Below are 14792 nucleotides of genomic sequence, written 5' to 3' on the forward strand. Positions count from 1 at the left end.
AACCGGTAAGCTGCCTGATAACATTTGCCTAAGTTTGCTTATGAATACGCCCCACCCCCCAAGAAGTCTGAGGCAGAAGACATTTTGATGATGCAGGCAGGTTTCCCATCATGTGCGAGAGGGAAGTGCCTCTTTGGGGATTAAGCTTGCTGCTGCAGTTTTTGTATTTTTAAAAAATGCATTTTAAAATTGATCAAGAGGATGGAGCAGCTCTGCTATGAAGAAACCTTAGAAAATTTGGGACTTTTTTTTTTTTTAATGATATTTATTAAAGTTTCCAATAAAAACATATAAACACAAACAACAATAAAAACATACACAAACAAAAGACAGAAAACAAGTATAATTTCAAACCTTATTTTCTTAAACCTAATTTCCCCAACCTCCTCGTACCTCTCCCTTCTGTATTCTAATTTCATTATCGAATCAGCAAATCCATTCCCTTATTTCCCATAGTTTTTGATAATTCTATTCTTTTTCCTTAATCAACACCCCTGAAAACCACATAATTTTTAAACCCATGTCATTCTAACCTTCATTAATTTTATAGTGTTTATTAAGATAGTCTTTAAATTTCTTCCAATCTTCTTCCACTGTCTCTGTCTCCTGGTCTCGGATTCTGCCAGTCATCTCTGCCAGTCCCATGTAGTCTATCATCTTCATCTGCCATTCTTCCAGGGTGGGTAGATCTGGTGTCTTCCAATACTTTGCAATAAGTATCCTTGCTGCTGTTGTGGCATACATAAAAAAAAGTTCTGTCCTTCTTTAACACCACATGGCTAACCATACCCCTCTTACTTGCCTTTTCCCTGAATTAAAAAGTCCCAAATTTTCCTGGGTATGAAAATTTGGGACTTTTTAATTCAGGGAAAAGGCAAGTAAGAGGGGACATGAAAGAGGTGTAAGCGTAGCATGGAGAAAACAAATGGAGACATTTTTATCTCACATCATGCTAAAACTTGCAGACACTGAGTCTTCCACTTTGGCGGGCTGGGGGTTTGTCACTGCAACACAACTGAAATATGACTATAGCTCCTGATCCATTCTCAAGCTGGTGTTCAGGATTTTTAGGACTCTTTCCAGCTGAAATGTGTTTGGCTATTGGCTGTGAAAGATACCCGGTTCATCTTTTTTGCAGACCCCACCACATTCTTGGGTTCACTTTGCACCCCAGCTGAACCAGTGACAAAGACAACAGACTCCAAACTAGATGAAGCAAATTAAATATTTTATTGATATACAGTGCTCAACGGAAGATTAGTAATGGGTGGATGGAGAATCATTGGTCTACAGTACACCACGAGCAGTAAAACACAATGGAAATAATCTCAGTGATCATATACATAAAAAAGGTAAAGGTAAAGGACTCCTGGATGGTTAAGTCCAGGCACAGACGACTCTGGGGTTGCGGCGCTCATCTCGCTTTACAGGCCGAGGGAGCCGGCGTTTGTCCGCAGCTTTTCCGGGTCATATGGCCAGCATGACTAAGCCGCTTCTGGCGCAATGGAACACCGAAACCAGAGCAGCGCATGGAAACGCCGGAGCGGTACCTATTTAACTACTCGCACTTTTTGGTGTGCTTTCAAACTGCTATGTTGGCAGGAGCTGGGACCGAACAACGGGAGCTCACCCCATCGCAGGGATTCAAACCACCAACCTTCTGATCGGCAAGCTCAAGAGGCTCAGTGGTTTAGACCACAGCGCCACCCGCGTCCCTTATATACATAAAGAACTCATTAAAAATAGTGGCATAATAATGAACAGACTCACCCAAAGCGAAGTGACTCATCAAAGCAATTTGAATGCCTGCCTCTCCCTACCAAAAATCCCCTCCAGCCCATCTAGTTTGTTTTAGGTTTTTCCCCATGATAAAATCAACCTGAGATTCAGGAGTCACAAGAAAGACATCTCAATATTTTTTGTTTGTATGCTAACATATCATACAAGCACTTGTTTCAATCTCATAAAATCAGGTGTTTAAGACCAGAGAGAGGGGAAACGGATCTATTTGCTGCCCTGTTTAAATCTACAGTGATAATTTATTCAGTCCTCAGTTACACAGAATTGGACCATTTCTTTATTTTACTTCTTATCCTTTTGAAAATATTTTATGATATTTTAATGTTGTAGATTAGAAACTCCATCATTCCATTTTGCACTGTTACTGCACAACTAATGGTTCCATCTGTGCTTGAAAAAAATCACCATCAGGAGATGTGATACCTGCACTGGAATGCCATTTTTTTACATTAAATAATTTGTATGTTGCTGTTTAGCTTAAAGTGACACCAGAGTAGCTTACAAAATTCAATGGTAAAAATATGTGACATAAACACCATGGAGATAAGGAAGTGGTACTAAGTCAGCGGAGCAAACACCTTCACAGTAACAGCGATAAATATGATGGTACATACTCAATGGAAAGAGAAGGCACTCTGCACACGCTTAAGAGCAAACGACATTTACAGGAAAGACGCGTTGCCTGGTCCAGCGTCAGCTTTCTAAGGCAATACCAGGACGTGAAAACGGGCAGCAGCAGCAGAAGAAGAAGAAGAAGAGAAGAGTTTGGATTTGATATCCCGCCTTTCACTCCCCTTCAGGAGTCTCAAAGCGGCTAACGTTCTCCTTTCCCTTCCTCCCCCACAACAAACACTCTGTGGGGTGAGTGGGGCTGAGAGGCTTCAGAGAAGCGCGACTGGCCCAAGGTCACCCAGCAGCTGCATGTGGAGGAGCGGAGACGCGAACCCGGTTCCCCAGATTAGGAGACTACCGCTCTTAACCACAACACCACACTGGCTCTCAAAAGGGAAGTTGGTCCTTGGACAATACATTCAATATTGATCAGAGATGGGGACCGGTTTCATCATATGCATTATGGGCTCAGAGCTGGACACTTCAACCCTCACCAAGTTCCCAAACTTTCCTAGGGCAGAGGGAATTTGTGACCTCCAGATGGACTCCAACTCCCATCAGCTCTGGCAGCCAGCAGGTCATGTGGTCAGGGATGATGGGAGTTGGGGGTCCAGCAACATCTGAAAGGCGAGAGATTCCCCTTGCTCTGTTGCAGGAGAAAGCAGCATCGCCACAGATGCGTTGCCTGTGCTTGCTGAGCCCCAATCACCAGCAGTTTGCCGTTGGTGCTCGCAAAGGGCTGAACAGCAGGTGCCAACAATCAGGCAATTGGCAGGGGCCTGCAAACCTCCTGCTGGCCTATCTACAACGCCTCCTATCAGGGCCGCAGGTTCCCCATTGCTGCTTTGCTGGCTCTCGCCTGAGAAACACACATTTCAAAACCAGTTGAAGTAAATTCCCGTGAAGAGAAAAAGCTGGATCCTGTATCTACAGTGGTGCCCCGCAAGACGAATGCCTCGCAAGACGGAAAACCCACTAGACGAAAGGGTTTTCCGTTTTGGAGGTGCTTCGCAAAACGAATTTCCCTATGGGCTTGCTTCGCAAGACGAAAATGTCTTGCGAGTTCCTGCGGGTTTTTTCCCCTCCCCCCCTTTTTCTAAGCCGCTAAGCCGCTTATCCGCTAAGCCGAAAAGCCGCTAAAAGTCGCTAATCCGCTAAGCCGTCAATGGGCTTGCTTCGCAAGACAAAAAAACGCTAGACGAAGAGACTTGCGGAACAGATTCTTTTCGTCTTGCGAGGCACTACTGTATATATAAAAATATCGGATGCTGAAAGCCATAGAAAAAAAGGGGTGTCTCCATCGAGCAGCAAAAGCTATGTAATCATGTCCTCAGACACAACCCCACAGTGGGGGAACTCTGCAGCTTAGGGATGTCAGAGAGAAAACTCTCTTCTGAGCCACCACCCTCCACTCAAAAACCTCTGAGGGTGTGGAGCTACCAAGGGCCCCCCCCCCGTCAAGGTCAGCACCCAAAGGTGCACAGGGAAGGAGGCAGCCCCTTCAGGTATCATTTCCTCGCCCTGTGGAGGTTTCTATGCCATGTGGGTTTTCTCATGTTTCATCAGGAGCCACTGCTGGCTGAATCGCCTCCAGCAGTAGGAGCATCTGTAGGGCTTTTCTCCCGTGTGAGTCCTCTCGTGCCGCACGAGGTCCGAGCGCTCGAAGAAGGTTTTCCCACACGCCGAGCACTTGTGGGGCTTCTCGCCCGTGTGCTTCTTCTTGTGCTTAATGAGGTTCCAGCTGTACACGAAGCTCTTCCCACACGTGGAGCAGGTGTACGGCTTCTCCCCGTCGTGCGTCCTCTCGTGCTTGAGGAGCAGCGAGTTGCGGCTGAAGCACTTCGCGCACGCTGAGCACTGGAAGGGCTTCTTCTCGAAGTGTGTGGCCCTCATGTGGGCGATCTCGCAGAAGGCTTTCCCGCAGTAAGAGCACATGCGCGACTTGTCAGGTCTCAGAAGAGGGCTCTCCCCGGCGTCCTGAACCTGTCCCCCGCCATTTTGGGTTCTTTCAAGTTGGCCAAGCCTGGAGTCTTTGCCGAAACCTCCCTCTGGAATGGCGCAGGGCTGTTCTTTAGGCCTCAAGAGGCGTTTGCCAAGGGCCTCGTCTGCCACGCCAGGAACGGATCCTCCTGCCCGATTCCTCTGGCGGTTTCTTTGCTGCCTCTTTGGGGTATGTTGGCTCCTGCCCGTTTTGCCCACCTCCTCAGCCAGGGAAACGGTCACAGTTGCTCTCCTGTGGAATGCCTCAGGCTCAGAATACTCCAGAATTTTCTCTCCACCTTTGCTCAGCTGCACATAGCCTTTCAGAATGAAAAAAAGAGGGGGGAACCAAATTAACAGAACTGACAGCAGAATATATATATTTTTATTCCACTTTTTTTTAGCATCTTGATTTATTAGGAATATCGGCTTATGATCCTGGGTCCTTCAAATCTTTTCCTGGTTTTGGAATTAAGATAATTATTGATTGTTCCCATGATGGAGGGATCCTTTCACCCTCTATTACTGAATTATATAATACTTTTATTTTAGGAATCAATATATTTTTTAATACTTTATTCTGTTCCCCCCTTTTAGCTTCCCTATAATTTTCTCTATTTCTTTTTCTGAAATTGGTTGTTCCATAATCTCTCTATCTCTACTTTCTAGCTTTATCTCTCAGTGTGTCTCGATATATTCTTTCATCTTCCCCATAGAATTGTTACTTGCTGAATATAACTCTTGGTAGAACTCCCGAAATACTCTCAACTTATCATTCATCAAATTATTTATTCCACCTCTAACCTCGCTGCCAAAGGAGCCCATGGCCACAAACACATCAGTGATCAAACAACACAATTAAAAAAAGAAAATCTTCCACGATATACTTCAGTAAGTTTTGTCTGGACACTTCTTAAAATATTGAAGCTAAATTTCGCACAATGGTTCCTGGAATCCAGGAGCAAGAAAAATTCGGCTTACCCAGCAGCCCAGCACCCTGATCCTGCTTGGTTTTCTTCATCTCCACAGGGCTGGAGGGAGATGGTTCAGTCTTCACAGAGCACACCACCACCTCCTCAAACTTTGCCAGCTCCTGAAAAAGAAACAAGGATCCTTTTTTTTAAGAGCAGGGAGACAGGACTATATGCTGAGGTACAAGTACCAGAAAGGGATGCGGGTAGTGCTGTGGTCTAAACCACAGAGCCTAGGGCTTGCTGATCAGAAGGCCTGTGGTTCGAATCCCATGACAGGGTGAGCTCCTGTTGCTCGGTCCCTGCTCCTGCCAACCTAGCAGTTCGAAAGCACGTCAAAGTGCAAGTAGATAAATAGGTACCGCTCTGGCGGGAATGTAAATGGCGTTTCTGTGCGCTGCTCTGGTTCTCCAGAAGTGGCTTAGTCATGCTGGCCACATGACCCGGAAGTTGTACTCCGGCTCCCTTGGCCAATAAAGCGAGATGAGCGCCGCAACCCCAGAGTCGGCCACGATGGGACCTAATGGTCAGGGGTCCCTTTACCTTTACTTTACTATCAGATTTATTCAGGTTTACAAAGTTGTTCCTGAAGGCAGGCTTAGGTTACATAACAGATAAACTATATATAGTGGTACCTCGGGTTACATATGCTTCAGGTTACAGGCTCCGCTAACCCAGAAATAGTACCTCAGGTTAAGAACTTTGCTCCAGGATGAGAAGAGAAATCGTGCTCCGGTGGTGCGGCAGCAGCGGGAGGCCCCATTAGCTAAAGTGGTGCTTCAGGTTAAGAACAGTTTCAGGTTCTGCATCCGAACAGTTACCAGTTAACACTCCTTGCAGAAACCAACCAACAGACCAACTGACAAAACTGCTTGCCACATAAAGGCAGTTAGTCCTCTCTTGGAATGTTGGACTTGATTGACAGCTATATATCCCACAAGGCTGAGGTCCCCTACCCGTGTTGTATATGGAATAAATGTCCTTCAACTGTTGGGTCTCCATCTGTCATTGGACTGCAGCTCCCTCTTGCCTGACTATTTGCTAACCCTCCGGTCCATCAACATCTGTGGGGCGAGACAGGAAGCCAGAGGGAAACAGGAAACCAAGTGAGCTCTGCGCCTCTTGGCCGCCTCTCCTAAATTTCAGTTGGCACCGGCTAGGGCAAAGGTAGCTCTGACACAATTCAAACCATATGTTGTTTTTTTTTGTTTTTTTAAAAAACGTTTTTATTGCATTTTCAGTTTACAGAAGAAAAAAGAAGAAAGATAAATAATACTCCAACTTTCAAAATACATTTTTAAATTGTTAGCTGGACTTCCCCACACCTCCCTCACCCTGCATTCTTTACAATAAAACATATCAGCAAATTATTACCTTGTTTCGTATCTTATTTATATCTTTCAAAATATTTCACTTCTAATTTTAAGGTGCCTTCTATCTAATATTTATGCCTTAAAATAAAAAATATAATAACCTTAAATTTCAACTTTTTCTTAAGTGTAACTTATCTTCCCATTTTCTCGATCTAGTTGCAGGAGCTAAGTTCCAAAACATGCAGATTCTTAACATTCATATAGCTTGTATTGTTTTTGCAAATAGTCCTTAAATTTTTTCCAATCTTCTTCCGTTGTCTCTTCATCCAAATCCCGGATTCTACCAGTCATTTCGGCCAATTCCATATAATCCATCAACTGCGTCTGCCACTCTTCCAGCGTGGGAAGATCTTGTGTCTTCCAATATTTTGCTATAAGTATTCTTGCTGCTGTAGATGCATACATTAAAAATGTCTTGTCCTTCTTTATCACCCTTTAAACCATATGTTTAAAGTGCTTTAGTACCACTTTAAACAGTCCTGGTTTCCCCAAAGAATTCTGGGGGCTGTAGTTTATTAGGGGTGCCGAAAGTTGTTGGGCGAGACCCATATTTGCCTCACAGAACTACAATTCCCATAGTTCACTGGGAAGAGGGCTAGACTGCTAAACCACTGCTCTGGCGAACCAGAGCAGCGCACGGAAACGCCATTTACCTTCCCGCCGGAGCGGTACCTATTTGACGTGCTTTCAAACTGCTAGGTTGGCAGGAGCAGGGACTGAGCAACGGGAGCTCACCCCGTCGCGGGGATTCGAACCGCTGACCTTCTGATTGGCAAGCCCTAGGCTCTGTAGTTTAACCCACAGCGCCACCCGCATCCCTGGATAGTACAATAGTTTATGTTAATATGATTCGGATTCATATGTGTTTTCTTTAAGAGGGACAGAAAGGGATTATCAACCAGGAACGTATAATTATTGACAGGACTCAAACGAGTTAGCAACCCGCTTGTCGCTGCATAAACTGAAACAGGGGATCATTTAAACTCTGCTAAATTATATAAATGTTCCCACAAGCCTGTGGCCCCCCAGGTCTCTCAACTTGGCCCTCGGGACTCTTCTCGGACCATACTCCCTCCTCCGTTTCCCCGCTCCTGGATGAAATGCGCCCTTGAACTGCAACGCTCTCTCTTGCTTGTCTGGTTGTATGTGTAGGAACTTTCAATTCTGGCAAACCTGACTTGCAGCTTCTTATACAAACAAGCATGTGGCCCCCCAGAATGGAATGTGGCCCTTAGGCCATCAATGATCCCCACCGCTTGCTGTTTGTATAGGGATGAAACACTCTCACCTGCACTTCCCATCTCTTGGTCTGCTGCTGCCTCAGGAGGAAGTCCTCGGCCAGGGCCACCGCCTGGGAGCAGGTCTCCGGGCCGCAATTCCTCACCCTGCTCTGGATCTCGGGCGGAAGGACGGCCAGGAACTGCTCCAGGATCAGCAGCTCCAGGATCTGCTCCTTGGTGTGCCTCTCGACTTTCAGCCACCGGGAGCAAAGCTCCTGGAGTCGGGTATAGGCCCCTCTGGGCCCGTCAGCCTCCTGGTAGCAGAAGCCCCGGAAGTGTTGGCGCAGCTTCTCTCTACCGATGGCGTCCCGTTGCAAGATGGCTGCCTTCACTTTCCCATAATCCTCTCTGTCTCCGGCCTCCAGCCCACTAAAGGCCTGCTCGGCTTCTCCCCTGAGGGCCGGCAAGAGTCGGGCCACCCACTCCACCTTGGGCCACCGGCAGGCTTGGGCCACTTGCTCGAAGGAGGTGAAGAAGGCCTTGGCGTCGTCCCAGGGGGTGGGCTCCTCCAGCTGTGGTGCCCAGCCTAACTGAGAAACCTCCACTTTCTTCAGGAAGTCCTGCCACTGGGTTTCCCAGCGCTGCAGCTGCCCCTCGCTCGGTTCCTCCTTGATCTGAACTTGCGGGATTCTCTGCCGATCTTCTCCGATAATCACAGCCTGGAGGACGTCAGGAGCTTCTCTGACACTTTGCAAGGCGGCCTTTTGCCTACGACTCGCTTGCTCCTCCATCTCATCCCAGAGTTAAACTCTTGTATAGAAGCTTCTCTAGATTAAAACCAAAATATATACAGTATTGGCTGTGGTGGCTGCTTTGGCAGAAGGCAAGGAGCCCCATAGCAGGTGCAGCCTTTGCAAGATAATAATAATAATAATAATAATAATAATAATAATAATAATTTTTATTTATATCCCGCCCTCCCCAGCCGAAGCCGGGCTCAGGGCGGCTAACAACAATAAAACAGTACAAAAGTACAACACAAACAACACTCTAAAATCATTCATTATAAAATTAATTAAATTCAAGCCACTGGCCACCATTGGGCCAGAGCTCCGCGAAGATTGCCGAAGGAGGGAGTTAGGCTGTGCCCTGGCCAAAGGTCTGGTGGAACAGCTCTGTCTTGCAGGCCCTGCGGAAAGATGTCAAGTCCCGCAGGGCCCTAGTCTCTTGTGACAGAGCATTCCACCAAGTCGGGGCCACAGCCGAAAAAGCCCTGGCTCTGGTTGAGGCCAGCCTAACCTCTCTGTGGCCTGGGACCTTCAAGATGTTTTTATTTGCAGACCGTAAGTTTCTCTGTGGGACATATCAGGAGAGGCGGTCCCGTAGGTACGAGGGTCCTAGGCCGTATAGGGCTTTGAAGGTTAAAACCAGCACCTTAAACCTGATCCTGTACTCCACCGGGAGCCAGTGCAGCTGGTATAGATGGATCCTTTCCCCACAAAGGCTGGATCAACAAACCCTTTATTATCAGGGCGTAAGTGTCCAGGCATATGAAAGACTCAGGACTAGTTGTTTACACAGAATGTGCCTGACCTAGAGAGGCAAAAGTTGGCCCATCTACCCAAAGACGTGAGCCATCAGCAGGCTTGGGGGAAACGCAGAGGTTCCCAAAAGTAGGGGGCGGGGAAGATCTTCCCCAAACCATCTCAATAGAGACTGAGCATTCAGAGTGGCCATGAAACACTGAGGGGGCGGGGAAGAGTGAAACCACAAGCGGAAGGCGGAACGGAATAGAGTATCCTGGAATGGGTGAGCTGAGGGTGTGTGAGCACCATACTCTTAAAGCACATTTAAAGTGCAGTTCCTGTCCACCAAAGAAATTTATCCTAACTTTCTACCCCTGGAAAGTATCGAAGCAACTTAAGGAAGTTAGAAAGTTGACACCAGTCTTAAATCTCTTTTTCATCCACTGTCGTTTTAACTTTTTTGAACATCTTACGTTATCGCTATACATTTTCCTCGGCGGAAATTTTATCCTTTCAACTTTTATGCAAAACGCTTTGAGGCTGTTGCTTTTTACAATCATGAAATAAAAAAATATAAATATAAAGAGAAAATCATTTAAAAGCTAAAAAAAGAGGGTAGGAACCCAGACATGCAATACAGCGTGCTTAAAATGCTGGCGCCACCCGCTCACAAGAGCGGAGTATCCTCAGGGAAACCCCAAGATTTGCAGAAGTAGGGGGGGACTTTAAGGGGGGAACCCCCCCAAAAAGACAGCCCAGGAGAACTGAGCATGCTCAGTAGCCATGGAATGCTGGCAGAGTGTTGCGGAGGGTGGGGTGGGGGGGTCGCAGTTTAGAAGCAGAGAAGGTCCCGGGTTCTAATCCCAGGAGAGACACCTTCCCTCCTACCCAAAACCCTGGAATGCTGCTGCTGGTCAGTGCAGGCGGCCTTGAGCTTGACAGACCAATGGTGTGACTCAATGATAAAACAGCTTCCTGTGTGTGTGTTTTGTGTGTGTGTCAAAACAAAACAAATTCCTTCCAGTAGCACCTTAAAGACCAACTAAGTCAGTTCTTGGTATGAGCTTTCGTGTGCATGCACACTTCTTCAGGTGTGTGTGTGTGTGTGTGTGTGTGTGTGTTTGGGGATGTGTCTCCTCATGGAACCAGATCCAGTGCTTTTTTCCTGGGGGTACGCAGGGGTACGCATACCCCCTAAACATTTGGTGAATCTAAGTTTGGCCTCATTGAGGGGGCAGTATTTCACTATGAGTACCCCTGCACCTAAACATTTTTGAAGGGAAAATCACTGGCCAGATCTATTCCCCCCGCCCCCGCTACTCCATTTCCCTGCATTGCAAAAACAAAAAACACCTCCACCTTCCCGAAAAGAAAAGCGTTACTGCGTGGAGGATCCATTCTCAGATGTGGAAGGAAATGAGCGCGAGGGGTTTTGCTGGGGTCAGAGTTAGACCTCCCGGGATCAAAGCACAGGGGCTGCAGATGCGTTGCCTTCCCCCAACCCCCCCAAAAAGTCGCTTCCTCTTCTTCTGTCCCCCCACCTTTGGAGATCCACCTCTGCCCTCCTGCAACTCACCTCTCCACGCACTGAGATCTTTTTTCCCTTCCTTCCTCCTCCTGTTTTTTGTTGGTTTTGGGGTTTTTTTCCCTGCAGGCGAATTCAAAACCAAACCCCACCCCCAAGGGGAAAAAAACCTCCAGTGTTTTCCATCCAGCCAAAAAAAAAACCCAGCACTTTATTTGGCCCCTCTAGCAAACCAAGCACTCGGTCACTTTAACCCTTTGATGCATTTGCAGATGGTCGGATAAGCGTGTTTCCCTTTTTACAGGGGGCCGTATTCCCTTCTGGGCAGCCTTCCGGGGGCCACATGTCAATGGTGGGCGGGGCCTGGGGCAAGAGCGGCCTGGGGAATGAATGAAAGCTTCCCCTCTCGACTGGTAGGCTAGCTTCCACGTGGCTGGTGCCCACTGGGGCTGGTAGGGCGGAAGCCGAGGAGCCCAACAGTAGGTGGCGCCAGAGAGGCAGTGGCAGGCAGAGCCAACCAATTCTAGGGTTGCCCCCATCCTCCTACCTGCAGAATTCCGCAAGGGGCAACACTGAGAGGAGGAAACCGACAGACAGCAGTTCTCTTTGGCTTGGTTGAAAGAAAAAAGGCAGGCAGGCAGGTGGGGGCCACCTGGCACTGGTGGGGCAGTGCCCCATTTGCCCTCATGGACCAGCATCTCCACAGAGGGGTGCAGTCTGGGAAGAGTCCTGAGGGTCAGAGAGGACTGGAGGGCCAAATTTGCCTCCAGGGCCTGAAGACAGACAGACAGACAGACAGACAGACAGACACACACACACACACACACACACACACACACACACCCCATCCCAGCATGACATAAAAGTGCTTATTTCATTATTATCATTTTTTAAAGTTCTAATCTAGATAAAAGCACAAACGGCGACATAAAAAAAGGAATGGAAAATAGAGAAAACAAGGGAAAAGAGAAAGAAGTAATGGGAGAAAAAGAAGAAAGAAATGAAAATAAAGAGCTTGCAATTCCGTGTCTATCAGCTATTTGTAAACTCATCCATGCCTAACAAAACCACTTTCTGTAAACCAACATGATATTCACTGCTTCCTTCCGTTTTAAAAGCTCAAGGAAAAGGGAGGGCAGAGACCAAGCCTCCCTTTCAATGCACCACGGTCTGGCCAGGAAGTTAAGGCCTGGCTGCGGTTACTTAGTATATATAGCCTGTTCACCCCAGGCATTTGGTGGCGGAAGAATATTCCTCTTGGCAATCCCGTGATCACTGGATTGAAGCACGTTTTTAACTGGAATTGTTTTTAGGCGTTTCAGAATGTTTTTGATGCGCTTTGGTTTTTACATTCTGAAACAATTCCCTGCTGCAACAAAGGAGATCTAACATCTACATGAAACCACTGGGTGGTTTGGAGTAGTTGTCAGCAGCGTGCTGATGACGCTCAGCTCCATTTCTTCTTTCTGTCTGCAGGTGAGGCAGTGGAAGTGCTGGACCAGTGTCTTGCCTTCGTAATGGACCGGATGAGAGCCAACAAACTGAAGCTCAATCCAGATAAAGTTGAGGCTCTGTTAGTGGGTGGTTCCCTAGACCAGATAGATGGCTGGGAGGTGGCCTGCTCTTGATGGGGTTAGACTTCCTCTGGAGGAGCAGGTTCGTCGCTTGGGGATTCTCCTGGATCCTTTGCCGTCCCTCAAGGCTCAGGTGGCCTCAGCTTAGGCTGGTGGCTCAGCTACATCCCTATCTGTACAGGGATAGCCTAACGACTGTTGTTGATGCTCTCGTAACCTCAAGCTTAGATTACTGCAATGTGTTACGTGTAGAGCTGCGTCTGTAGATGATTTGGAAACTTTAGCTAGTGCAGAATTCAGCGGCCAGGTTGCTCACGGGAGCAAGACGGTTTGAGCATATTACACTGATCCTGGTCCAACTGGCTACCAATTGGTTTCCGGGCCCAATTCAAAGTGCTGGGCTGTAAAGACTTAAATGGCTCAGAACCACAATACCTCTTTCCATATGAACCTACCTGGACCCTGAGATCATCTTCCGAGGCCCTCTTTCGTGTGCCTCCTCCTCGAGAGGTCTGGAGAGTGGCAACAAAGAACGGGGCCTTCTCTGCAGTGGCTCCCCGTCTGTGGAATGCTCTCCCCAGGAATGTTCACCTTTCTAACCAGGCCTTTGGTTGATTTAATTGACATCCTATGCCGTTTAAAAATGTGGGGTTTTTTGGAGGGGGGTTTATTGGGTGTTGTTGTTTTTATTTTGATTACTGATTTTGTGGTTTTATATTTTGATTTTATTCTGTAAACCGCCCTGAGACCTGCGGGTAAATAATAATAATAATAATAATAATAATAATAATAATAATAATAATAATAATAATAATGTTTGATGTATGTAGCAAGATTGGAAATTGCATGGAATCCGTTCTGGAAGTCCGTTTGACTTCCAAAACATTTGGAGACCAAAACGCAGCTTTTGATTGGGTGCTGGAAACTCCCACAGCCAATTGGAAGCCGTGGAAGCTGCACCGGACATTCAGCTTCCAAAAATTGTTCGAAACACCGGAACCGATTTGTTCGGGAACCAAGGCAGTAGGTCCAAGGTACGACTGTATTATTTCCCCTCTGGACCATCTGTTTGGCTTTCATTCCAGTCTGCCCATAGAAACACCAATTTGTCCCAAAAGCTTTTGTTACAATCTGAGCATGTATACCAGGGTTGGCAAACTTTTTCAAGCCCAGGGCCAAGTTCCTTGGCAACCTTCCAAAGGCCACATTCTGGTGTTGGTGGGGACGGAGGCAAAAGAGAGCAGAGCAGGAAATGCCCATTCTACCTACGGATGGGAGGGTAGTTTTGGCACAAACAGCCTCTCCGTCTTTCCTCCAGACCAGCAAGAGATGCTGACAGATTTTAAGGACACTTCCTGCCCAAGGGCGGGGGGGGGGGGGGGAGGAAATCAGTTTGTGAAACTGGGCCAGGGAGGAGTAGCAGGAGTATGGCATGGGGAAAACGTCAAGGACCAGGTAGAGAGAACTGGAGAGCTGTATTTTGTTTCCAGGCCTTGGGTGCCTCACCTCTGAGGTAGAAAAATAATAATTTATTTCTTTGCCCCAGCGACTCTGGGTGGCTCCCAACAGAATGCTAAAAACACAATAAAACATCAAACTTTAAAAACTTCCCTAAACAGGGCTGCCTTCCGATGTCTTCTAAAAGTCAGGTAGTTGTTTATTTCCTTGACATCTGATGGGAGGGCTTTCCACAGGGCAGGTGCCACTACTGAGAAGGCCCTCTGCCTGGTTCCCTGTAGCTTAACTTCTTGCAGTGAGGGAACCACCAGAAGGTCCTCAAACTGGACCTTAGTGTCCAGGCTGAACGATGGGGGTGGAGATGCTCCTTCTAGTATACAGAGCAGAAGCCTGTATGCCTTTCCTTCTGTAAAAGTGTCTAATAAGATAGCAACTATGATTGCCCCATGTCTATGTTTGCTCCACAGGACTCTGAGACATGGGGAGGCAAACGAAGGCCCGCGGGCCAGATCCGGCCCAATCGTCTTCTCAATCCAGCCCACAGACGGTCCGGGAATCAGCATGTTTTTGCATGAGTAGAATGTGTGCTTTTACAGTGGTGCCTCACAAGACGAAATTAATCCGTTCCGCAAGTCTCTTCGTCTTGCGGTTTTTTCATCTTGCGAAGCACGGCTATTAGCGGCTTAGCGGCTATTAGCGGCTTAGCGGCTATTAACGGCTTAGCGGCTTAGCAGCTATTAGCGGCTTAGCGGC

At 47.4% G+C, this 14792-nt stretch overlaps 1 protein-coding gene across 1 annotated transcript; it reads right to left on the reverse strand.

The window, feature by feature from the left end:
* Positions 1–1211: 1211 nt before the first annotated feature.
* Positions 1212–12276, reverse strand: LOC309336847 (zinc finger protein 174-like). The gene is made up of 5 exons (XM_081853270.1): positions 11059–12276; positions 8025–8783; positions 5374–5485; positions 3655–4712; positions 1212–3339 (listed from the first exon to the last, which is right to left on the reverse strand). The coding sequence occupies exons 2-4, from the start codon at positions 8745–8747 to the stop codon at positions 3946–3948; spliced, it is 1602 nt and encodes a 533-aa protein (XP_081709396.1). The 5' UTR covers positions 8748–8783; positions 11059–12276; the 3' UTR covers positions 1212–3339; positions 3655–3945.
* Between the last annotated feature and the right edge of the window lie 2516 nt (positions 12277–14792).

This window comes from Podarcis erhardii (assembly GCF_964252035.2).
Source record: "Podarcis erhardii genome assembly, chromosome: 2".
NCBI lineage: Eukaryota > Metazoa > Chordata > Lepidosauria > Squamata > Lacertidae > Podarcis > Podarcis erhardii.

Bases quoted from the DNA above. Each gene is read 5' to 3' on its own strand.
- LOC309336847 (XM_081853270.1), bottom strand. From the start codon at position 8,747: ATGGAGGAGCAAGCGAGTCGTAGGCAAAAGGCCGCCTTGCAAAGTGTC. The intron at 5,486-8,024 runs GTGAGAGTGTTT...TTTCTTTTTCAG, and splicing joins CCAAGAGATGGGAAGTGCAG to GAGCTGGCAAAGTTTGAGGA. The intron at 4,713-5,373 runs GTAAGCCGAATT...TCATTCTGAAAG, and splicing joins TCAGGGTGCTGGGCTGCTGG to GCTATGTGCAGCTGAGCAAA.